General features: G+C 34.5%; 3 protein-coding genes across 5 annotated transcripts; all 3 read right to left on the bottom strand.

Annotated features, from left to right (window-relative positions):
• Nucleotides 1–414: 414 nt before the first annotated feature.
• Nucleotides 415–3,855, bottom strand: LOC120773556 (kelch-like protein 28). Its single transcript, XM_040102520.1, has 8 exons — nt 3,764–3,855; nt 2,603–2,773; nt 2,174–2,531; nt 2,020–2,121; nt 1,639–1,946; nt 1,206–1,416; nt 738–821; nt 415–671 (listed from the first exon to the last, which is right to left on the bottom strand). Exons 2-8 carry the CDS (start codon nt 2,752–2,754, stop codon nt 477–479), a joined length of 1,410 nt encoding a protein of 469 aa, XP_039958454.1. The 5' UTR covers nt 2,755–2,773; nt 3,764–3,855; the 3' UTR covers nt 415–476.
• Nucleotides 3,856–7,688: 3,833 nt separating this feature from the next.
• On the bottom strand, nt 7,689–12,678 carry LOC120773554 (kelch-like protein 17). Of its 3 annotated transcripts, XM_040102518.1 has the most exons (9): nt 12,629–12,678; nt 10,317–10,487; nt 9,888–10,245; nt 9,431–9,811; nt 9,300–9,357; nt 9,050–9,221; nt 8,491–8,698; nt 7,993–8,088; nt 7,689–7,926 (listed from the first exon to the last, which is right to left on the bottom strand). In XM_040102518.1, the coding sequence occupies exons 2-9, from the start codon at nt 10,466–10,468 to the stop codon at nt 7,720–7,722; spliced, it is 1,632 nt and encodes a 543-aa protein (XP_039958452.1). In that variant the 5' UTR covers nt 10,469–10,487; nt 12,629–12,678; the 3' UTR covers nt 7,689–7,719. The 3 variants fall into 3 exon arrangements, with proteins under 3 accessions (XP_039958452.1, XP_039958450.1, XP_039958451.1); XM_040102516.1 differs by having other exon boundaries at nt 9,050–9,357; XM_040102517.1 differs by having other exon boundaries at nt 9,050–9,357; nt 12,585–12,672.
• A 1,360-nt stretch (nt 12,679–14,038) lies between these two features.
• Nucleotides 14,039–15,043, bottom strand: LOC120773557. Its single transcript, XM_040102521.1, has one exon. The coding sequence runs from the start codon at nt 15,041–15,043 to the stop codon at nt 14,039–14,041; it is 1,005 nt and encodes a 334-aa protein (XP_039958455.1).
• Nucleotides 15,044–25,530: the final 10,487 nt, after the last annotated feature.

Genomic DNA, 25,530 nt, shown 5'->3' with positions numbered 1-25,530 from the left:
CAAACAACTTTTATTGCTCTCTATCGACAATTTCGCTTTTGGTGTGTCCCACTCCTTTCACATGGGCAACTCGATTCGAGCAACTCGATTCGAGCAACTCTCTGTTAAACCCTTTTCATATCTGCTCAAACATTTACGCCGTACACAACTATTTTTCATTAGCTAATTTTTTAATTTAATCAACAATTTCAAAAATAGCTTGTTGTATTATTGATTTTTGTTGGCATATTGCAATACATACAAAAATTATTTAATAAAATTCAATTATTGAAACATATTGTAAATATTCATTTGAAACCGTAAAGAATTACAAAACGAAAATGACTGCGCTTCGCATTTTCTCGTGAATCAATTACAAATAACTGTATACGCAAGTGTATGTAAATATATGACGCATTTTCCAAAACGAGAAAATCAGATTTGTTGGTATTTATTATAAAAGAATTTATTACAAAAAATATATTTATTAATATTGGTTATTCATTCGACGTCAGTAAGGCTACTGGCACAACAAAACAGGAAATAACATCAGTTCCGGGTGATGCGCACTTTTGTTCCCAACGGTTACTTTCCTCGTCATAGACTGATACACCATCGACACCAATAACCCATAGTTTATTATCTAGCGATACGCAAGCTTTATAACCATGGCCAACATTCAAAGAGCAAATCTGTGATATTTTTTCAAGAATACTCAGTTTGACATCAAGCAATTGACAAAAATCAACTTAATATACCTGTGACCATGTGTCCTGCTGAGGATCGTATCGTTCAACACCGCTATTGCTTAAAACATAAATGTGACCATTATGAACAGCTGCCTGTAATATAAAAAGTAGCAATAAACGTTGTATTTAGTTTTAATAGAGCTAAGAGGGCGACTAAATAAATCAGTAACTTTTTTCAATTAGACAATTTTGGTAAATTTTATTGAAGCGGAGCTACTTTTCCTGGTTTTGAAAACTCTAGGGATGAAATTAAATGGACTCTTATTGCAGCGACACAGATAAATTGGAAAATTTCTGAGGGGATACGAATTTCGGTTACATAGATCCGCCTATAGTTAAAGAAATCCGAGGAGTCAAATGTTAATATTTAAACACTTAAGTAAAGTTGTCATATACTTTGACTCTTTCTCTTTCCACCAAATCATGACTTGATGAATTTTTTTCTAATATTAATAATTATTTTTTAATCTAACTTACAATATGTAAACTGCGCGGTTTAATCATATCCGCGCAAGAAGTCCAAGTATTCGAATCCGGGTTGTAGCATTCGACGGATTTTAAGGTGTTACGGTCGCTACTAATACTACCGCCAATTATGTAGATATCACCATTCAAAGTCACTGCACTGGCGTCATATCGTTCATTATTCATGTCGCTCACGTACTCCCAACCATCGGAAGTCGTGTATCTGGAAATAAACAAAAACTTTGCAAAAAGAATGTACATCTCTAAACTGAAGCGTCAAAAGTGGCATTTCGTTACGGTGTGTAGTCTATTAAAAAACCTAGAATTATTCCAAAGAAGTCGTTGACCCTAACACATCTTGCCTAAAGTGCTTTCACCTTTTGCTTTTGTTAAAGCTCACAATCGCCATCGTTAATTAATTCGTTACAGATTTATACGTATTTACCTTTCCACCGTCGACGTAACCTTATTATGCAGAAGAGATCGTCCACCAATCGCGTAGATTTTACTATCTAATTCGACAACGCAGTGTGAGCGTCTTGGTTGTTTCATGACGGGCAAATCTTGCCATGTCTTATTTCGTATATTCCAGCTGCGGACGATGTCGACTGCTGCATAATCTTTACTTCCGCCAATAAATAATAAGTTATCATCCTTTAAAATTGTCCTAAACTGATGGTAATCGAATTTTATTCTCGCATATTTCAGCCACATATTCTCAGCTTTGTTATATTGCAGCACCTTGGGATTAATCTATTCCAAAAATATTGTATTTACATTAATTTAAGATTACCAATTTTGAATATAAGCCACAGTGTGCGTTTACCTCCGAGCAAACTGCCAGCAATGTTTTCTCACCATAATTTCCACGAGGTTCTGTGAATCGCATATATTTCAGAAAATGTTGCATTGTTTCGCTTGGGTATTTCTAGAGTTATCATTTAATAAAATTTCAATTACACGTGTATATTTAGACTCACCCTCATGAAATTCTTTATTTCGTATTCGACGATTTTTTGTTTTAGAAGTTCGCATTTCGTTTCATCCTCTAGCGTATAAGCCCCCTGTATAGTGTATTCATCTATATTTGCCATAAGGAAGTCCACACAACTGCCTAAGGCATCGTCCAATTGTAACAGGATTGCTGCCTTCAGCATGGCACCGACATTGTTAACGGTAATAAGGGCCTGTCCGGTGTAACAAAAGGTTATTAGATGCTTAAAAATATCGCTATCTACATCATTTATCTCGATGATAGGATTATTGCCTTTATTGCCTTTAAAACGGTTCTCGAAGTAGGGACTCGCTGCTGCGAGTATCAAACGATGCGCGGGTACACTGAGCAATCCAAAAATTAAAAATATTAATCTAAATCATTTTATGTAAGCTGAGGAAAAAGTAATACTTACTGAGCCGTTGGGTTTGAAACTTTAAATGTCACATCGATTAGAGACTTTTCGCCGTACAACCTAACTATTTTCGCCATTAATTTCTCCATGAAGCGGTTCTGCTTACTGGAATCGGTCTGGAGAGCAAGTGTTTGGGTAGAACTTGAGGCCATTATTACTTACTGAACTTTCCTTTTGTAATAAAAAAGATACAATATTATATAAAGTGCTTTAAATAAGTAAATTGAAGTCGATCTTTGCTTTCAAGCAAAAACTCGAAAAGACTGGACCTTGAGACGATGAAATATATAAATTTTTACAAATCAGAAAATAATTTCAAGAAATCGAAATCGGACCACAAGTTTGCAAACTCTCAGATACCGAATATTTAATACCTAGTTTCTTTTTTTGACTTTTTGCTGAAAAATCGGCCAATAAGCTGTGATCTTATAATGTTGCGCCCTTATGTTATATAAGGGTAAAATTGAATCAATACTCCTCCAAATCCCCATAAATAACTGAAATAAAGATTATCTAACTGTTATTTCTCCGACTCGATTCGTGATCGACTTCTGAAAATAAAGGTCGAGTCTCAAAAATCGATTATTTTTCAAGTAAACTTGTTACTCAAGTAGAATCGAATCCTTGCTTACTACCATTCCCTCGAACCGAACAATGAAAATACCATTTCGACATCTTTCAGTGTGCACTGCTTCCTTGCAGTTATACTACTTAAAATATGTATGTATCTATGTAAAATGAGTTTAACTTAGATAAATCGCATTTATTATTTTTGAAAATGTTGAACTTCAAATGCAATCGTCTTAAAAACGCTCTTATGTAAGCGGCCGGAAACTATAAGTTAACATAACACCGAATCCGGGGGTTTACCAATATACTAAATATTGTAAATTAGACACACTGAGCGCTGCAATTATTAATCGCTCTCAACTGTTGACTCATACTTTGCGTCGGACCGGATAAGATCTCGGCACAGAATGCATAGTATGTATGTATGTGAAAAATGAATATTCTTTGTTGTTCTACTTGCTTTCACAAACTACGAAGTTATTCAAAACGTTGATGTATTTCCCGTTATTACAATAAAGTGCAAAAACAATAACCGAAATGACTAACACTTATGCTTATCAATATCTTAATTAATTTGTTGTAAATACTTACGGATATCTAGTAGATGTATTTGGTGTGAATGTAAACTCACTCGTCACAGCACAAATTTAAGAAGACTAAACTGGTTCACTTTGCTATTCGCGCAATACTGCAGCTAAAATATTTTTCTACATCCGAACTAAGTGCAACGATAACACAGAGAAGAGACCACTTCACCCTCTCACAAATATAACATTTATGTCTCTGTGTTGATGAGGTCTAAAGTATGTTAACAGAACAGTGTTACATAGTTCTGCTCTGAGAGTAGCCAGCCTATATGATAAGTCTAGTATTTCATTAAGATCATTTGACATTACCAATTCGGCAATGGTCTGCTGTCTGCTTATGTGAAACTCAGATTTCTAAAAGACAACCTTCCCACTTCTCTAATGTCCCAAAACTGATTTAACATACATATGTATGTATGTATAAATGTCACTGACACACCCATCACCCTGCTGTAAAACACAAATCTTCGAACAAAAATACCAATTGGAAAAGGGCTTGCTGAGAGGACCTATAATCTCCCATCTAACTCCCCTTCAACCTCTGGCATTTCATCAGGGGTAGATATCGGAAGAACTCTCATAATGGCAGGGAATTCAATATTGATTATCATTTTTTACACGAGAAAACTAAAATTACCGCAAGTGTTTTGGTTTCTGATAGAATTCCATGAAAAATAGTATGAAATAATGTGAGTCATTTGAGTTATAAAATTAATAAGAAATAAAAAAATTTCCCAAAAATAATCAAACTTTAACTGTTAATATCTTTTAAACGGTTGGGTTTACGAAAAAATCATAGGAAACTTTTTTTAGGGCATTCAATTTCCTACAAAATCTAAGAATCAAGATATTTTTTCAAGTAGTTGGAAGCGAGATATAAATTTTTCTATCTGATAATAATAAAAGTAGAAAACTATATGTAGGAGGACCTTCCCGTTACAATTAAAAACTCATATTTGGAGAGGCTTTCTTAGAGGTGTCTAGGAACCTATTTTTCAGAGTACCAATCGAATTTTTTTTTTTTGAATCACCCTAATATACATATATATATATATCATTTAGATTAATTAGTTACTTTTGCTTGCCTTTCGACGCTCTAAAACCAATAGCAGAACATGCTGCTACAATACCGACGCGGGAGCAAAGTTAAATCAAAAGTCACCATGGCGTATACGCAACAACTTGAACAGAGTATATTTTTAGGGTAAAATCGTGTCACTATATAAATGGATATGTAACATATAGATATGTCTGCCATTCCAAACATTATTAACCATAAACTCAGTCATTACTACAAGATTGAATTCCGCTGGCTAACAATTTAAATGAGTTCAATGACTGCATCACATCAATTTGAATCTCTGGATATTACAACACATATAAAAATTATGTGATAAATTTTAAATTTTCTCACATATTTTATATACTCGTTTGAAACGATCGTTGAAAGAATTGAAAAATGAGAAGGAATGCCTTTCAGGTCTTCCTCGATGCGCTTTTGCCAAATCTCTACAATCCACTGATAGCATGTTTTTTTGTGGTTCTGTAAACATCGAGGATGCAAGGAATGTTAAATAAAACCTTTAGGAGTTTGCCGCTTCTTGCAAAAAGAGAAAATCAAACATATTTATGGTATTACTCATAAGAAAATTTATTTAAAAAGGTATAAAAAGAGCACCTTTCTCTCAAAAAAAATATTAATAAAAATAAAAATAAATTTTCTAAACTTATCTGTGTTGAAAAGGTTTAAATAGAATCGCAGTTTTTGAGATTTATTTCTTCATGCCAAAGTGGCCGGACTATATGTCATCTTTAATGTACAATATTTACCTACAATAGAACCGTCTTTTCAAATAAATAGCTAAAAGAATTGACCTTTAAATGAAGGGCTTCAAATTCAAAAACTTATTAATTTTTACAGAAATAATCTTCAATTCCCAATTTTTAAGCTTTTCTCCTTAATTAGGGTTTATTGCAAATCACTTAGTACCAGAATTTTTCTCAGTTTAACATTGTTTGATACGAATCAGTTGACGCATTTTTTCAAAATGGCATTACTTCTTCATGTCCAACTTAATTTACTGCAGAACCTATTCCGGTGATAAAATGCACACAAATTCCATTCCAAATTCCATTGTCGCCTGCAGTGGATTCAGCAAAATCACCAACACAATTTTACTCGTGAATTTCAGCCTTACCAACTGAACACTAAATAAGTAATTTGAAAAACGGAACTCAAGTTTGTGTAAATATTTGGTACCCCAGTCCTAGTTCGAAGATTTTAGAGCTATAACTGGAAATATTTCTTCAAACACGGTGGATGTGATAGAATCCCAGTGTCAGTAAAAGCGCCAACAGTGTGTCTGTTTTCTTTCCCAAAGACATTCCTGGAAAAGTTATATGCGTCTACAATTATGTTCATTGTGTTTATCATATTTACTTAAGTTATCTTTCAGATTAAACCAAACGCAAAACATTTTGCTTCAATATTGAAGCGAGATTGAAATTCGATCAAAGACCACCATGTCGTATACGCAACAACTTGAACGGAGGGTATAACTACATAACTATGTAAATAAATGAATACGTAACATAAAGATATGTATACCTTTCAAACATTACAAACCATACACTGGGGCATTATAAAAAAATTGAATTCGCTGTATAACAGTTGTTGCAAGATGAGATGTCTGTAAATAAAATATGCAAGCGCTTGCTCTTTGTTTGAAAGCGAATCTAAAAACTTAACTAAATACTTGCATTGAGAGTAATACAATATTATTTCGCTCAATTGTGATATTTTCAAGTCCGCTGATACTGATTGTGGTGAAATGCGCTCACCTTTTTCAAAACCACTGCAAATGCAATAACTTTTCATTATCTGTATTAGAAGTTTTCTGATCGATTGCTCATAAAATGAGGCGAAGTAGAAAGCGAGAGAGAAAGAGAGAAGAGTTTACTCAGTCTGAGTTCAGACTAACAACTTTTATTGCTCATTGTCGGCAACTTCGCTTTTGGTGTTTCCCTTTCCTTTAACATGGGCAACTCGAATCGAGCAACTCTATGTTAAACCCTTTCATATGTATATTCTCAAAAACTTGTACGCTTCATTTACGCCGTACACAATAATATTTATACCCTGAACAGGGTATATTAAGTTTGTCACGAAGTTTGTAACACCCAAAAGGAATCGTCGGAGACCCTATAAAGTATATATATAAATAATCAGTATGTCGAGCTGAGTCGATTTAGCCATGTCCGTCTGTCTGTCCGTCTGTCTGTATATATACGAACTAGTCTCTCAGTTTTTAAGATATCGTTTTGAAATTTTGCAAACGTCATTTTCCCTTCAAGAAGCTGCTCATTTGTCGGAACGGTCGATATCGGGCCACTATAACATATAGCTGCCATACAAACTGAACGATCGGAATCAAATGCTTGTATGGAAAACTTTCACATTTGACAAGATATATTCACGAAATTTGGTATATGTTATTGTTCAAGGCAACAATGTAATCTCCGAAGAAATTGTTTAGAACGGATTACTATAGCATATAGCTTCCATACAAACTGAACACATAGTTACTAACAGAAATGCACCTGTGAAGGGTATTTAGCTTCGGTGCAATCGAAGTTAACGTTTTTTCTTGTTTTCATTAGCTATTATTTTAATTTATTCAACAATTTCGAAAATATTTTTTGTATTATTGATATTTGTTGGCATATTGCAAAAAACCTAAAACGACTGTGCTTTGCATTTTCTCGTCAATCAATTACAAATAACTGTATACGCAAGTGTATGTCTTGTCCTGATTCTGTAGACATCGAGTTGTAAGAGTATATTAACTAAAACCTGTGTAGCATACAAAATACGTGCCGCATTTTCCAAAGCGAGAAAATCAGATTTTTTGATATTTCTTAGAAGAGAATTTGTTATAAAAAAATATTTATTAATATTGGTTATTCAATCGACGTCAGTAAGGCTACTGGCACAACAAAACAGGAAATAACATTAGTTCCGGGTGATGCGCACTTTTGTTCCCAACGGTCATTTTCCTCGTCATAGACTGATACAGATATTTTGTTACCGGAGGAGAAAATAGCCCATAGTTTATTTTCTAGCGATACGCAAGATGTAATACTTTGGCCACCATTTAAAGAGCAAATCTGTGAAATTTTGTCAAGAATATTTAGTTTAAGATCAAGCGATTGGCAAAAATCAACTTAATATACCTGTGACCATGTGTTCCGTTGAGGGTCGTACCGTTCAACTGTACCGTTTGCAGGGAAACAGCCAACAACATAAATGTGACCTTTATGTGCAGCTACCTGGAATATAAAAAGTAACAATTAACGTTGTATTTAGTTTTAATAGAGCTAAGAGGGCGACTAAATAAATCAGTCACTGTTTTCAATTAGACAATTTTCGTAATTTTTATTGAAGCGGAGCTACTTTTCTTGGTTTTGAAAACTCTAGGGAAGACTTGCAACGGTGAAATCAAATGGACTCTTATTGTAACGGTAATCTCATTCACAAATAAATTGGAATACTCTGACAGGATATGAATTCCTGTAGTAAAAGAGATCCAAGGAATCGAATGTTAATATTTAAACACTTAAGTAAAGACGTGGTAAAGAAGGGTATATTTCTTCGACTCTTCCTCTTTCTTCCAAATTAGGACTTGATGAACGTTGTACTTATATTAATAATTATATATTAATCAAACTTACACCAGGTGAATGCTTATATTCTCTCATATTCGCGCACGAAGTCCAAGTATTCGAATCCGGGTTGTAGCATTCGACGGATTTTAATAAGCTAAAGTAGTCCTTTACACCGCCTATTACGTAGATTTTTCCATTCAAAGCCACTGTACTGGCGCCATATCGTCCAACATTTAAGCTGCTCACGAACTCCCAACCATCAGAAGTCGTATATCTGGAAATAAACAAAAGCAATGAAAAAAGAATGAATATCTCTAAACTGAAGCGTCAAAAGTGGCATTTCGTAACGTTGTGTAGTCTATTAAAAAACCTAGAATTATTCTAAAGAAGTCGTTGACAATGTCAAAGAGTTGGAGTTTTCTAAAGTCAGAGTCAATCAATCATAACATATCATTGAGTTCCCGCCTTCTTAAATGTAGAAGTACCTTATTTTGTGCACCATCCATACCACCCTAACACATCTAGTCTAAAGTGCTTTCACCATTAAGCATAAAGTTAACCTTTAATTGTTAAAGCTCACAATCGCCATTGTTAGGTTATTTGTTACTGATTTAAACGTATTTACCTTTCCACCGACGACAGAAGCTTTTCCCCATCAAAACCACCAATTGCGTATATTTTACCATTTAATTCAACAACGCTGTGCGAGTTTCTTGCTTGTTTCATGGCGGGCAAATATTGCCATGTCTTATTCCGTATATTCCAGCTGCGGACGATGTTGGATGTTGTTTCATCATCTTTGTTTTCACCGCCAGTAAATAATATATTATCATCCTTTAAAATAGTTCTATGAAATTGGTAATTGAAATTTATACTCGCATATTCCTGCAACTTATCCTCAGTTTTGTTATACTGCAGCAGCTTGGAATTCGTCTATTCCAAAAATATTGGACGTACATTAATTAAAGAATATCATTTTTGAATATAAGCCACAGTGTGCGTTTACCCATGTTTCCACACAACAAAGTGCGAGCAATGTTTTCTCACCACAATTTGCTGCGCTGACCCCACGTGGTTCTGTAAATCGCATGTTTATGTTTGTTCGTGCTTCCGGCTTACTGATCCACGAAAACGCCTTGAAGGCCAGCAACTCACAGCCTGGTAACGGCCGTATGCGTCTCAACAGAAAGTCCGCATCGAATTGAGTAAGCCGGAGACAAGCTATTAAAAGCGGCAGTTGTTCTTCACGCGCAGGAACGTCGTAGTTGAACCAACGGTTTATGGCATCGAAAGCATCTTCCTCACGTGTTATATTCAAATTGTCAGATTCCAGAATATATTTAAATCTTTCAACATCAAAATTCAGAAACTCATCGCTTTGGCTGATCTAGTATTATCAGAAACAAAATTTCAATTACACAAGTACCGCTATTGTGAAACATTACGTGTATATTTAGACTCACCTCCATGAAATTCCTTGTTTCGTAGTCAATGAATTTCTGCTTAAGAAGCTGACATCGGGTTTCTCGCTCAAGCATATAAGCATCGTGTAATGTGTATTCACTTATATTTGCCATAAGGTACTCCACACACCTTGTTATGGCATCGTCCAATTGTAATAGGATTGCCGCTTTCAGCATGGCACCGACATTGTTAACGGTAATCAGCGCCTGGCCGGTGTAACAAAAGGTTGTTAGACGTTCAAAAATATCGCTGTCTACATCATTTATCTCGATGATAGGATTATTGCCTTGATCGCTATTGAAAATATTCTCGAAGTAAGGACTCGCTGCTGCGAGTATCAAACGATGCGCGGGTACACTGAGCAATCCAAAAATTAAAAATATTAATCTAAGTCATTTTATGAAAGCTGAGGACAAAGTAATACTTACAGAGCCGTTGGATTTGAAACTTTAAATGTCACATCGATTAGAGACTGTTCATCGTAGAACCTAAATATTTTCGCCATTAATTTTTCCATGAAGCGGTTCAGAGCACTGGAATCGCTCTGAAGAGCAGGTCTTTGAATACAACTCGTGGCCATTATTAGTTACTGAATTTTCCTTTTGTAATAAAATTTGCAATTTTAAATGAAATGCTTTAAATAAGTAAACTCAAGTCGATCTTTGCTTTCAAGCAAAAACTTGAAATGACTGGACCTTGAGACCATGAAATATATTTTTTAAAATCGGACTACAAGTTTGCAAACTCTCAAATACCGAATACGTAGTGCCCAGTTTTTACGGCTCATTTTTTACCGTTTACTGAAAATAACGGTCAATCTGTGAGATATAAGGTTGAATTTCAGGCAACAGCCCTCCTTATAATAATGCGCAATTGCGTTAAGAATAGATAATATTGAGTCAATACTAACACTATTCCCATTTTCGAATTACCGTTTCGGTTTGTATACATACAAGGTCTGTCGCAAAAGAAACAGAACATTTTAAATATTACTGTTTTTGATGGCGCCACCTATTGGTGGGTATATGAAATAAAAAGTGTGATCTCTTGTTGACATTTCGTAAACATTTTAAGACAATTGGATAAATACAATCGATGTTATCGATCAAACAGTGACAACAGCTTTTGGTCATCGGTCGTAAAATGCATTTTGAACAAAGAGCAAATATTAAATTTTGTTTTAAACTTGGGAAAACGTTTACAGAAAGATTTCAAATGATGAAAAAAGTTTGTGGTGCTCAATGCCTATCTCGCAGTAATGTGCATGAGTGGTTTAAGCGATTCCAAAAAGGTCGTGAGGGCCTCTGTGACGATCAGAAGTCGGGCCAAAAAAAGTCGCCTTCAGAAGTCAAAAATAAAGACAATGCTGATTTGTTTTTACGATTCCGAGGGTATTGTACACTGAGAGTTCGTCCTACCTGACCAAACGATTAATGCTGCGTTTTACTTTGGTGTTATGAAGCGTCTTTTGTCACGCATTCGTCGTGCTCGACCACAATACCGTGAGGCAGGGTCCTGGCGCCTGTTGCACGATAATGCGCCGTGTCATCGGTCGACGCTTGTCACTGATTTTTTGACAAAAAAGTCCATATTAACCATTAATCACTCACCCTACTCACCTGATCTGGCACCCTGTGATTTTTACCTTTTTTGGAAAACTTTTGGAAAACATTTGCCTATGAGAGGACACTGGTTTCAGGACATTTCAGCTATCCAAAAGGCGACGACCGATATTCTCAAGAGCATTCCGAAAAATGACCTTAAACACTCATTTGAAATGCTAATTGAGCGCGCTAAACACTGTATCGAAGCACAAGGAAACTACTTTGATTAAAAAATATAACTTTTGAAAAATATTAATTTTTTTTTTAACAGTCCTGTTTCTTTTGCGGCAGACCTAGTATATTTCGGTCAATATGTGAGTTACTGTGTTACTCTCTTTCTGATAACGTTGTATAAGTAATCTATAAGATAAGATTGATAATCTTATCAGTGATCGTGGAATATTGAATATATGTATTAATATTTCAGTTTTTCTCCACATCCGTTACAGTGGGCATTAGATGCATTATTTACTTTTTTTAAATAAGCATTCACCAAGAAATCAAATTTAATAGAAATAATCAATAAATTTATAGCTGGATACTATTTAATCGCGAGGTTTGTTGTGCTCGCATATTGAGCTTCAATACACTGTGGAACATTTTTGGGATTATTTTAAAATTTAAAAGGTTATAAAAAAAAACTGACACATACGAACGCCAAACCCTTTGAGGGTTTTACTATACTGACCTAGTACCATCACCCTGACTTGGAATTTCTCACCCCCCAGATTAGCTGTTGTACTGTGATATTAGTCACATAACTGTAAAATCGAATGTTAAGATTCGATTATTGAGTGACTTCTCGAGTCCAAAACGGAGTTCGGGGTTTTACCAATATACTAGATATTGGAAATTAGACACACTGAGCGCTGCAATTACGAAGCGTTCTCAACTGTTGTATGTATGTACATATGTATGTATATATGTGCAAAATAAATATTCTTTGTTGTTCTACTTGCTTTCATAAACTGCAAAGACGTATTCAAAACGTCGATGTAATTCCCGTTATTTCAATAAAGTATAGAAACAATAATCGAAATGAATAATACTTATGCTTATCAACATCTCTATTATTTTCTTGTAAATACATACCGATATCTAGTAGATGTATGTATATGGTGTGAATGTAAACTTACTCGTCACAGCAGCAATTGAAGATAATTGAACTGATTCACTTTGCTATTCGCACAATACTGCAGCTAAAATATTTTTCGACATCCGAGCTACTAAGTACAGCGATAACTTAGAGAAGCGATCTCTTTGCGCTCTTGTAATAATAATATTTCTCTGTCTCAATCTCTGTGTTGAGAGATTTAAAGAGATTATAATGACTTAGATTAAGCAAAAATAAAATGAAATGAAACTCTTTAGTTTCAGAAAGAGAGAGAGCTGCCACTGCTGAAAAATATTACATTGGGCATTTTATAAAGAACTTTTGGGTAACCACATTATTTTTGTGTGCTTGGTTGCCCAGTGTGGTAGGCCCATATACATTCATAATTTTACAAACTACTGACATCTAATTTTGCAGAACTTCAACAACGCACTAATTTTTGCAGTTCGTTTTAGCGTTATTCTTCTAGCATACCGCCTTTTTCACTAACTGCTGATTGACGACACCCTTATTGTGTTTTGTTGCCAGCTCAGAAAACAGATCAGGGTCCGCTGCCAAGCTGACAAGCGAGAGAGTAAGAGAGAGTAAGAAAAGAGTTTTATACACTTTTGCTGTCTATCAGCTAACTGGTTTCTACGGGAAATCCAAATTTCTCGAAGGTAGAAGTGGTGATGAGTTTTTCTGAAATTCTGAAAGTGACCAATTTAGGTCCGATATCATTTTCTCAAGTTATTACCAACTTTTGCTAGTGGTTAGGTACATTTAATTGCTCAGAATCCAATCTAAAGAACCTTCTTAAACAAATGTCGTGGATTCTCACGTCATCCTACGTCAAAGAGTGAAGGGTGTAGCGTTTTTCACTGTGCACTTACATTGCGCGCCCATAAGCTAGGTCATATCAGCTGAGTCGGGCGTACGTTCTACGTTTTTGACTGGCTAGCCTTTAAGACTTACGGATCTAAACGGGGTTAGTTCACCGAAATAACAGCCCTTGGCCGGTTAATATCCGGGTCAATTCCGGTGCATAGAACCGGCTGTTGTGGGAATTGCTTAAGAACTTTCTCGGAGATCTCAGTCGTACCCAACACTAAAACTAACAGTTTATCCGATTTCAAAGCTAAATTTACACTCAATTATTTGATTGACCGCGCTCGATGTGTCTGAGTTCGAGTTATGTTCTTTCGACGTTTTGAGCCGTCGGTTGTCAAGAAATATAATATGTGTAAGCTGACAGTTCGGTCTGAGAGCTATCAGACAAGTAAGCATCATATAACGCAGAGAGCTTAAAAACCAAATCCCGCTTATTCATAAACGTGGTTGTATATGTATAGATTTAGAATTTTTTTTTATTACTAACCCTAAAACATATATGTATGTATGTATATTCCTTATTTAATTTACAAAAATAATCGTTATTCAACATCCAACAAATTCACGGTCTGCCGCGCATATACAGCGGTCGCAGTGTCTCATTGGGGCCCGGTATGTATTCGTTCATATTGAGTGACAATGTGCTGGGAAAATTCTTACCCTTCACTTCACGATTTATGCGATAGCTGCTGCGATACGGCTGTAAGGCATTCGCGTATGTATGTATACCGTATGGCGGCGGCGGCGGCGGCGGCGCTGCATGCTGCGACATATCTATCAAAGCGGCAGTCGCGGCAGCATGCTGTTGACTATTAATGGGCTCGGCTGCCAATATGGGCGGTGAACGGACGCCATAGTCCATTGGCGCAGCATTGATGGCGGCCGCCAATGGTGGGTGTAGCGCATGCGCTGCAGCATTGACGGCATTTTGTGCTGCCGCGGGCGGCGCATTGCCGTTTATGTACGGACTTACGGGCACAATAAGCGGACGCGTCGGTATCAATTGCAGATATTGTACGCCTGTTTCCGGCATTACGTGTGGCAGGTACTGCATTAGGACGGGTGTGGCTTGTGGTGCGTTATTGTTGGCAATGCTGTTGACATTCGGCGACGCGGCAATTGCGGTTAAAGGCGCCGCATGTGGCATGCTATTACCGTTATTATATGTTTGTATTGGTGTAAAATTATTCTCGACCTCGGGCAATTTGAAAGATGCCTTAAAGTGGTTGGTATTTGTGCTGCTGGTCGTGCTGCCGTCTGCGTGCACGTTAGTGTTGCCACCTTGCGCGACATTGTTAGAGAATTGTGCAGCAAAGTGTCCGTAGTTGGTGGCATAGGCATTTAACGAGTTCAATTGGGCGTCCTGTGGGCTCGGCTTGATCAGCAATGCGGGATTTGAAGATGAAACGGCAATATTTTTACCAGATTTGCCATTTATTTCCGGTATGGAGACAGGATTCGCATCTGACCGTGCTGTCATGTAGAATATTAAGAGCGTGAATAGTAGTGTCTGGCTTTTTTGTGCGATCCATGTGGATCTATCCAAGGTGAGCACGCCAAGCAGCATCTAATTGAGAAAGTGAGTGGTTACTTCTATACAATTTGTTTAGGTTTTATTAAAATAATTATAAAAAAAGTCAATGCAGTCTTATAAATACATGTGAGAGCTGCAAACAAGTTTTCCAAGCATCGTTGGGGGTTTAATAGTTGCGTTTACTACCTTTAGTAGCAGAGAAAGGACTTCAAAACTATAGTGCTGCTTCGTGAGAAATGCTTCTGATGTCTGTTATACCCCAAAGTGGGCTGGAGATGGTCAATTACAGCTGCTGAGTGCTTGTCAAGTAAGTTTTCAAGCCGTACGACATTCGGTTTCCGGGAAAGAGATGACCTTCAACTGGTTTCAATTAATTTTTCGCAAAACTCAACAACGTGAAATACAGTGCAGTGCCTGTCTGCTCTTCCGGAAGTATTACTACGAGACACCTAGAAAAACTTCAAGTGACTTTTATCATAGCCGAATAACTAAAGCTCTTGATTGACCCGACCCGAACGTTTGCTTATTCAGTGGACCAAAATTTTTTGCCATACTTTGAGCTGAGTCGATTTAGCCATGTTCGTCTGTTCGTCGGTGTGTATGTATGTATGTATGTATATACGCGTACTAGACGATGTTCGAGTCTCAATCATTGCGTCAGTATAGCAAGACATCGTTATATTGGTGCAGTTATTTGCTTGCTCGAACATGCCACTAGTCTCTCAGTTTATGAGATATCGATCTGAAACTTTGCTAACGTGCTTGGCACTCCAAAAAGCTGTTCTTTTGGACGCAATCGGACCAATATAGGCGCCATCAAGCTCAAGTGCTTGTATGGAAAACTCTTTTATACCAAAAACCGAACCGTACCGAACAAATTCAAATCGAAACACTACCTATAGACCTCTCAAAATTAAGTTATTGTGTGGTTATTGCAACCGAAATTAACATTTTTACTTTTTTGTAAATTATTTTCAAATTAATTTTGCGTTTATTGCACATAGAAAGGTCTTCGTTGTCTTGGCTTACATTTCGGATTATCCACTAACAATTGTAGTTTTTGTAATATTTTTTTTCTGGTTTATATATGGTATATGTATGCTCTTAGCGTCCTTATATCACTGCACTTTCTTCGCTGACAATCGCTTAATAACGCTCATGACGGCCTTCATGGCTTATTTAACATTGCAAGTCTGTAGCCGCGTGGCTTTTATAAGCCAACCATAAATTTAATCAAAATGCCGTATTTATTTGCAACTTGTGCTGTAACATGTTTGTTTACAACAACCATTCCTCATATATTTTCACCAATTTTCCACTTTTCTGCATTTCCCGTTCGGGCTGAAACCAACTGGAACTGTTGGAGTGTGCGCGGTTGCCACAAAAGCCAGCAAAAATGCATAACAAGTTGTATGCTTGTGTGTGCGTGTGTTTGTGCAAAGCCGGTTTATTTCATGGCCAATGTCAGCTGTGCATGGACTGAAATATTTCAGGAAGCCTCCAAATTGGTGGTGTGTCTAAAAAACAGAAAGAAATTTGTGTTATAGAAACAACAAACTAAAAAATTAACAATAAAATTAAAAATATTAAAAAATAGTTTTGTAACATATTAAGGACTTATAAAAAATAATAAAAAGAAAAAATACAAAAAATTGAAAAACCAGAAAAATGAATTTTATCTCTAATTTAAGTTAAAAAAACACCTTAATTAGTATTATAATAAATTAATTAACTTTTAAAATTTTAATTAAGTTAAATTAAAAATTAAATTAAAATTTTAATATTTAAATTAAAAATTTAATTAAAAATTGTAATTAAATTAAATTAGTTTCAATTAAAATTTTATTTAAATTAATTAGTTTTAATTAAAATTTTAATTAAATTTAATTAAAAACAATTTAAAAATAAAATTAAATTTAAATTAAAAAAATTAAAAAAATTAATAAAATTTTAATATAATTAAAAATAATTAATAATAAAATTAAAATTAAATAAAATAAAATTAAATTAATTTTAAAAATTAAATTAAAATTAAATTTTAAAAATTAAATTAAAATTTTAATTTAATTTAATTAAAAATAATTAATAATAAAATTAAAAATAATTAATAAATTAAAATTAAAAATAAAATTAATTTAAATTAATAAAAATTTAAAATTTAATTTTAATTAAAAATAATTTAATTATGTACAATTATTAATTTAAATTTTAAAATTTTAGTTTAATTTTTAAAATTTAATTTAGTTTAATTTTATTTTTAATTATTTTTAATTAAATTAATTTTAATTAAATTTTTTTTTAATTATTATTTTTTTTTTTTAAATATAACCACAAATTTCATACACTTGCAACTTACAAGGAATAAAGCCAGGAAAGTATCTTTAGGTAACGGATTTTTCAATACGGACGCTACTAATGTAGACCGTTAGGTACAGCAAAAGACGTCATTTTTATCTCTCATTTTTTGAGATTTCTCTTCAGTAAGGTTTGCCATTTCATCATGGAAAGATAAACGATCGTTACTGTGAATGCAAATCGCTACCACACAATGATAACCGAATATTTTTGGCCCGAATTGCTTATGGAAGGAGGACGTAATAGAAATACACATGCTCACAAGACAACAGCCGAGAAGCGATCCTGCAACTTTTCGATACCATTTTTGTAGTACGAAAAAATATATAAAACCAAAATTGCTTTGTGGACCTCTTTTGGGCCTCTACTGGGTTCACGGTCTGCGATGCTCATTTCACTTCGTCTAAACGTAGCACACCAATTTTTATCAAGACGCGTACTCTTAAATTGAGTAAAAGTAGACCAGAGGAGGGGTAGTCCGTTTTCTGAGGTTTTCGACGTTCTGTCTACGAAAACATGCTCACAGGACAGGCTTTCTTTAAAGTGGCTTCAGTTCAAAAACTTTGATCTCGTACATAGAGTATATGATCAAGCTATCTCTTTTCATTAATGCAGTTCGGTGCGTCAGTCAATTTTTTGTTAGCCGAATTTTGTTAAATCAAAATCAACATTTCTCTATGCAAGCTATTATATATAAATATAAAGTTATCTGCTTCCCGATCGGTGACCGTTTAATTTTCGTAGATAACTTGAGTTCAACGCTCGTCATGCAATGCTACGCCAATCGGCTGTGCCGGCTAATGGTTTGACGAGCGGCATATACAGTTAACTCGCTTAGTCAATCCATCGCCGCATTGTATTTACTAATCATAAGCGTGCTGTTTGTTGCATTACTATTTAATAACTGTTTTGTTTGAAGTCGTCTAACTGGTTCAATGGCGACGACTTTTGCTTTCGCAACCGTTTGCACAACTGTTTAATTTTGCACGCAAGTGTACATTAGCTTGAAAGTGTGTTATGTCCGTTCCACATTGATAAACAACTGAGTGAAAATTTGCGAGTACCCTTTGGTAAATTAAAAAATCGCCTAAAAGTAGACGTTCATAGAAAGCTTAAAGCACACAGCCAAGCAAGAAGTTTTTAATGTATGCCGTTACATTTAAAATTTTTAATTTTTTGATAGCTAAAAGAAGAAGAATTTCTATAAAGGATTTTGTGTTGCTGCCTATGTAAAGAATGTGCTGAGTTAGCGTTTACAGCAAACCAAGGCGCTGAATTTAGCGTAAATCTTAAAAAAAAAACATTAAATAAATCACATATTTGAGCTAAAAGCAAGCGCTGAATAAGCTAAGCTAATTTAGAAGCGAATCGCCATAGTCCACAAAAAGTTAGAAAGACTTCGAGTTATGTAAAGAAATTTGTATGAAATCTGACTTCTATTGCCAGTTCAAGAGTTCGCGTAGGCAGAACTTTGTGTTATAGAAGTTCGAGTTATGGAAGTTCAACTGTACTTGTGTAAAAAGGTACGTTTTATACAAAGCAACATAAAATAAATGTGCTGAATATAGCTCTATTGTATTTGTATTAACTTAAAAGCTGAAAATATTGAGCGAAAATCTCAATTGCTGGTAATGTAACTGTTTGTCCATTGATCACATTTTGGGCACTCAAAAATTCGCGCTGAATGTGCTGAATTTGTGTTAGAGTTTAATTACGAACTTTTAATAATACCTTTTTAGTTAAAAGTATGCTGTAAAAATGAATTCTTGATTTTTCCGCTACTTCCACCTATGAAAAATAATAAATTTCAATGATGAAGAAGAATTTTAAGATAATATAGGTGCTGAATAAACTACAATTGCTGGTAATGTAACTACTCGTGTACTGAATATGTTGTGGTTACTTACAATTTCGCGCTGAATGTGCTGAATTTGTGTTAGAGTTTAATTACGAGCTTTTAATAATACCTTTTTAGTTAAGAGTATGCTGTAAAAATGAATTCTTGATTTTTCCGTTACTTCCACCTATGAAAAATAATAAATTTCAATGATGAAGAAGAATTTTAACAAAATATAGGCGCTGAATAAGCTACAATTGCTGGTAATTTAACTACTCGTGTACTGAATATGTTGTGGGTACTTACAATTTCGCGCTGAATATGCTGAATTTGTCTTAGCGCCTGATTATTGGCTTTTAAAGTATTCTTCTATTTCTAAATATGCAGCAAAAGTTCAAGCTTTTAAAATAGCACCGCTGAACAAGTCAGTAAGGACTAACGTATAACGTTATGCGCTAGCTGTCATGCAACAGCGCTCGCTTGACGGCACCAAACAAGCTTTTAATCAACTTATCTACCATAAGTACAAGCGGCAAATTGCTGATTTTGCTGTAGGTACTCCAAATGGTCTATAAAAGTGATCACAGCTAGGTGATGCATGAGATTAAACTGTCTCTAATAAAAACGCTTAACTACTGTCATTAAAAGCAATTTTTTGAGTTTTCATTTTGTTTTTATTTTTCTTCTTTTTCACTTTTTTGAAATGGTAATTTGTAGCTGTAACGTAAAGTTGGCTTTTGTTACGTTTAAGTCACTTTATTATCGCTGCTTTGGCTTATGCCTTACTTGAGTTGTTGTTTTTATGTTTTCAATTTTACTCGCGTATATTTTTAATTTATTTTTTCTTTTGTTTTGAGTATTATTTAATTTTTTTGTGTCTTTGTTAACCACTTGTTTTGTTTTGCTATGCTTTGCGTATTATGATTTTTTTCTGTATTTCGTTTTGTTATTCTCCTTAAAAATTTTATGCCACAAAGCCGACATTCACTTTCGAAAGCAATTGAGTGCCGGTATAGTGAAATGATGCAAGGCAGCAGCGCGCAGTAAGGTCGTCTCTGCACAGTCTTCACAGTTTTTGCGCGCGTTGTTTTGAGGAAGCGGGTTACACTGTTTAGTTGTGTGTGGAACTGTACATGACAGACGGCGGAAGTGGTCAGCTGTGCATGACGTCATTCATTTAACACTTTCTTTGCTATTAATTTGTTAGCGAGTGCATCGTTTTATTAATTAGAACAATTAAGAAAATAAGAAAACACTTGCCAGCCGATCCTGATCGTGTAACGAGTAACGAGTTCGGAAAGACAATCCCAATTCATATGTAACAAGTTAATTGAAAAGTCCCCGGCCTACCATAGTAAAACCCATTTTATTGGCAAAATTCGCTTTTTTTATTCAACATAGTTAGTTCCCTTAAGTAATTATAGCGACTGTCCAACTTTTCAATACCATCACCTTTACTTCAAAATAGGTCACAGTTTCGTCGTCCACCACTTCATTAAACTAAACTTTCTTCCCGGCGGGCATCCCTTTTTGGATTCCGTTCTCGTCTGTCAACATCTCAAGCACTCCTTTTTGTAGTTTGTGTTTGACTTTTCTATAATATCTTTGCGTTTTAAGGTTACGTCAAGTGTGGAAGATCTGGATATAGTTATGTTAGAGATTATTTCAGACCCTCTTGAAAAAGACTTCTTGCTTAATGAAGTATGCTTCGCTTATTCATCATCATCAGAAAATCTCTATTATCTTTCAACTCAGCATTTTTGCGCTTTACTTTTCAGCGCGGTTTCATTCAATCTTACTGCGAAATCTTTAGATGTACTTTTAGGCTTTGTCTTGAAGATGGGCTGAAAGGCGATGTCTGAACTGATGAGGCTTGAAAAGAGAGAATGATTGTCATAGTGTCAAAGATGGTCAATGCGGATTAGATTTAGATCTTCGTATCAAAGACGACCGAATTTTGAGACATGTCTGCTTTTGGTCTAAATTTGCCACGCCCACGTTTTTGTTTTTTTAACTCTTTAATTGAATTTTGAAAATCAGACTTCCCATACTCCATGTACAGACCTATTTTAAATTGAAAGACACCACAATTTTTTTACGCTTTGCTGCATGATATATTCACGAATTTCGCAGATTATGTAACTTTTGCACAAAATCACAATTTTCGCCAAATCGTAATGATATTTGCAACAAATTGCCGTAATATTTTTTTGGCCAAAAAACTTCCTTTATAGTCTGTGGTACCATTTGACGCGTACGCCAGATATTATTGCTTTTGTAATTATGGTATATATACGCTAAACAAACCATGAATAAAATGCTGAACAAATGTTTTTGCGGCAGGTGCCAATGGCAGTGAAAGACGCAAGGAAATGTTTAGTAACACATATTAAATTGATGCACATACATACAAACGTATGTGTATGTAATGGTCGATTAGTCGGCAAGACTTCAAAAAGTATACTTATGTGTATATAGATATATGTATACTATATACAAACACCTAAGTACATATGCTAAATATAAAAGTTGCAAAACAGGAAATATAAAACTGGTATCAAAAAAATGTAATTAGAGTAAATTCTCAATTGCTCAAAAAGCTTGTGCTTAAGCGCATGTTTTCGCACAGTTAAATAAAAAAAAAATGTTTTTAAAACGCGCTGAATAGCGCTGAATTCGCTACTACTTAGCTGAATTGCGCTGAATACAAAGAAGAACAAGAAAAAATATAGCCTCTACAAAAAGCATGCAATGAAACGCAATATTTTGTAAAATTCCCATAAAATGAACACCATTAAAGCGCTGAATTGAGCTGAATTTCTTGCGTATCTATTTATTTTAAATATTTTGTGTATATGCATAATTTTTAGACAAATATTAATATGAAAATATTTTGAAACAATATTGTCAGAGCATTGCATTAAAAAGTAAGTTGTAAAGCGTGCTGAATTGAGCTGAATAGAGCTCTTTAAAAGAGAAAATAAATTAAATGAGTTAGCGCTGTATAAAAGAAAATATCAATTTATAAGCGTGCTGAATTGAGCTGAATAAGCTGTAATTCAGCTAAATAACGCGGTATAAAAGGAAAACTGATGTTCTTGCTTTATGCGTTGTCAGTAAAAGATTGAGAAATATGCAAAACTTTGCTAAATTAATATAGAATAATACTAGTTTTTATATAATAATGTTACAATAATATAATCTTTTTAATCTTTAATATTTATTAAATATCAACCATCAACTTGGCAGTTGATTTCCTAATTAAAATGTGAAAGAACTTCACAAGACCTGTTGATACTCGTATTTGTTCAGAAAGACTGCCTCACTAAAAGTTAAAATAGCTATTCAGCATATTCTACGAGGTTTGTGTGGCCATAAAAAGTTAATACAAATAAAAAATGGTGCAATATTAATACAAAATGCCTGATGTATGTAATTAAGCAGATGTTTTTGAGTTATATACGCGACTGATACAGCTAACTAAATTCCAATTACTGGAAATATGTGTACTGAATCACCGCTATATACAATTCAGCACATATCTGTGAGTTCTACATATTATATTTTATGCTAATTAAAATAAAATTATTGTAAGGTATGTGCTGAATCACCGCTGCATACAATTCAGCACATATCTGTGAGTTCTATGCGTGGTTGTTAATGCTAACTAAAATAAAATTTCTGTAATATGTGTGTTGAATTAGCCCTGCATATAATGCACCGCACACTTTTACATTTCTTAACCCCTAAATAACTTCTATTAAGCCGATTGCTTAATGTGGCTAATGCCTCATGAACATCTGTTTCACTTTTCGCACGTACAGTCTTCCAGTGCACATGCCTTGGCAGCAACGGCAATCAACACATATTATTTGCAAAGCCAGAAAGTTATCACCCATACCACGCACAGCCTAGAGGAAAAACATTAACACCACGAAGGTTGCTGACTTTAAAATTTGTTGAGAGATACGCAAATCACTGCCTTGGAAAATTACTTGATTCATAAGTATTCCTTTGTGTATGTAATGGTGGTTAAGTTTTGAAAATTTCCAACTTTTTAAGTGTCACATACGCGCTAATACACTCTTATAGCGCTTCAATATATTTTCGGTAATAAATTTCGCTGCTTTGTTTATCCCAATCACTCTCATGTATATTTTATGTATGTGTGTGTCGTTTGGTGATGCTTGCCAATTTGGCAGCTGACACATCACTGACAACCGCGCAATTGCGTATGCAAAATTTGGCGTCGCTCGCAACTGAACTTTCAATTTCAACCGAGCGCATCATTAAAATGTCAACGTTGTCGCTGGGGCGTTGGTAGATTTTGAATTTCGAAATTTAATAAAAAAAAACTGCAAAGCGCGTGTTGGGTGAAAATTTTAAAATTCTTGCAAGCATGCGCAGTGGGATTTGGCCTGATGTGGGTTGAAAAAAGACAATAAAATGAAAATAATTAGATAAGTTTGCTTGTGTAATTGCTTATTAGCGGGTAATTCATGTTGTGAACCCAAATTGGGGGCAATTTGAAACCTTTACTTGGTATGCTTGTACATATATGGTTTAAGAGTTTCGCAGATTTGGGTCGAGTGTTGAGCAGCATTAAAATTACTAGTAAATTGTTGCAGATTTTGCAAAATAGAAAAGAAAAGACACCATTTAAACTCCATCGCTTATTCAGCGCAACTTTAAATGTTTTTAACGAACGATAATGTAAAGCAGCTGTTGGTGGCGTACTGCTGAATATGTGTAGTAACATTAATAATATATTCAGCACAACTTTTTGTGTGTAAAACATTTTATAAGGAACTCGGCGCAGGAATAAAACGACGCAGAATTTTATTTGTTGTTTGCGGCTTTTATTCAGCTCAAAATTCTTTACCACGCTTACATTTTTTGTTAAAATAATAGCATGGTAGAAATTTTAATACAAACCTTAATTTACTTCAAACAAACATTTTTTTTGAGAAAAAGCTTATATAAGCACTGCTGAAAAGATCTAGTGCAATTCAGCTAATAACTGCGGCTTTCAATTGTTCAAAAAATAATAATACTTACATTATTTTCGTCTATTATAATGAACCCTATGTATTCAGCGCATATTCAGCTTGCCATTTTTATAACTATGCTATTATAAACCAAATGTGAAAAAAGCTTAAGCAAAAATAGATATATTCCAACTTTTATTTCATTTATAACATGAGTTCTGTATATAAAATTAGAAACAATCAATAAAAAATTTGTTTACTAGCGAATTTTTTGGCTTAAATTGTATTAAAACTCATAATGAACTTTATCGCAAGCAGTGCATAATCATCCACGTATATACTCAACTCAGCAGACCGTTTTAGTTTTTATTTGCGTTAAACGCGTTTGATTGGTACTATATTTTCATTTCATTCAGCGCATATTCAGCGAAACATTTATTTCAACTTTAAGTTAATTATTCAGCAGTTTAGCCTTTTTTCTATAAATGAAAAAAAGTATTTGGCTTATTGTATTAAATAACTAATCGAGAATAACGCAATTCAGCGCAATTATGTTAGTATTTCATTACAGTGATGATTAATTTTGAAGTGCTTTTCTATTTATTTGTGCCTTAATATGTAATTCAGCGCATGTTTAGCAAAAGATGTGTTATAGAATTGAAAAACTAACAGGATTATAATGGAAATTAGCAGCTAATCTCGTATCAAATGCAATTCAGCGCATACTCAGCAAAATGTGTGCGATAAAAATTAAAAACTAACGGGATTGTAATATGAATTAGCATTTAATCTCGTATGAAACGCAATTCAGCGCATATTCCGCAAAATGTGTGCGATGAATTTTACAAACTAGCGGGATTGTAATGGGAATTATCATTTATTCTTATATAAAATGTAATTCAGCGCACATTTCGCAAAAACTAACGGGGTTATAATGAAAATTAACATTTAATCTCGTATGAAATGCAATTCAGCGCATACTCAGCAAAATGTGTGCGATGAAAATTAAAAACTAACTATGCGATTCAGCGCATATTCAGCTAGAAATAAAATTAAAGTTTCACATTTAGTCTGGCATAATATATCCTTCAGCGCGTATTCAGCTAGACCACAAATAAAAGTATTGCGTTTCTTAAAACCCTTCAATGTTATTCACTGTCGCTTTTAGGTTCGTTCAGATTCAGCGCATATTCAGCTGAATATCATACGAAAATAAATCTGAGCTACATTCAATAAAAGCCTTAGTCTGATTTTTTTATATTTTATGTGTTTATTTATACATTTATCAGTGAAAAATAAAAAACAAAAACATTTACAACTATTTACAGAGAAATTTCGGA

The sequence above is a fragment of the Bactrocera tryoni genome, chromosome 4 (assembly GCF_016617805.1).
Source record: "Bactrocera tryoni isolate S06 chromosome 4, CSIRO_BtryS06_freeze2, whole genome shotgun sequence".
NCBI lineage: Eukaryota > Metazoa > Arthropoda > Insecta > Diptera > Tephritidae > Bactrocera > Bactrocera tryoni.
Note: the sequence above shows the minus strand (reverse complement) of the source record. Positions and strands in the feature narration are given on the sequence as shown.

Excerpts from the sequence above, each read along its gene's own strand:
- LOC120773557 (XM_040102521.1), bottom strand. The coding sequence starts at position 15,043 with ATGCTGCTTGGCGTGCTCACCTTGGATAGATCCACATGGATCGCACAA.
- LOC120773556 (XM_040102520.1), bottom strand. The coding sequence starts at position 2,754 with ATGGCCTCAAGTTCTACCCAAACACTTGCTCTCCAGACCGATTCCAGT. Across the intron at positions 2,122-2,173 it reads AAATAAAGAATTTCATGAGG|AAATACCCAAGCGAAACAAT; the intron begins GTGAGTCTAAAT and ends TGATAACTCTAG. Across the intron at positions 822-1,205 it reads AACCGCGCAGTTTACATATT|GCAGCTGTTCATAATGGTCA; the intron begins GTAAGTTAGATT and ends TTTATATTACAG.
- LOC120773554 (XM_040102516.1), bottom strand. The coding sequence starts at position 10,468 with ATGGCCACGAGTTGTATTCAAAGACCTGCTCTTCAGAGCGATTCCAGT. Across the intron at positions 9,358-9,430 it reads TTTGTTGTGTGGAAACATGG|ACGAATTCCAAGCTGCTGCA; the intron begins GTAAACGCACAC and ends TTTTTGGAATAG. Across the intron at positions 8,089-8,490 it reads AATATAAGCATTCACCTGGT|GTAGCTGCACATAAAGGTCA; the intron begins GTAAGTTTGATT and ends TTTATATTCCAG.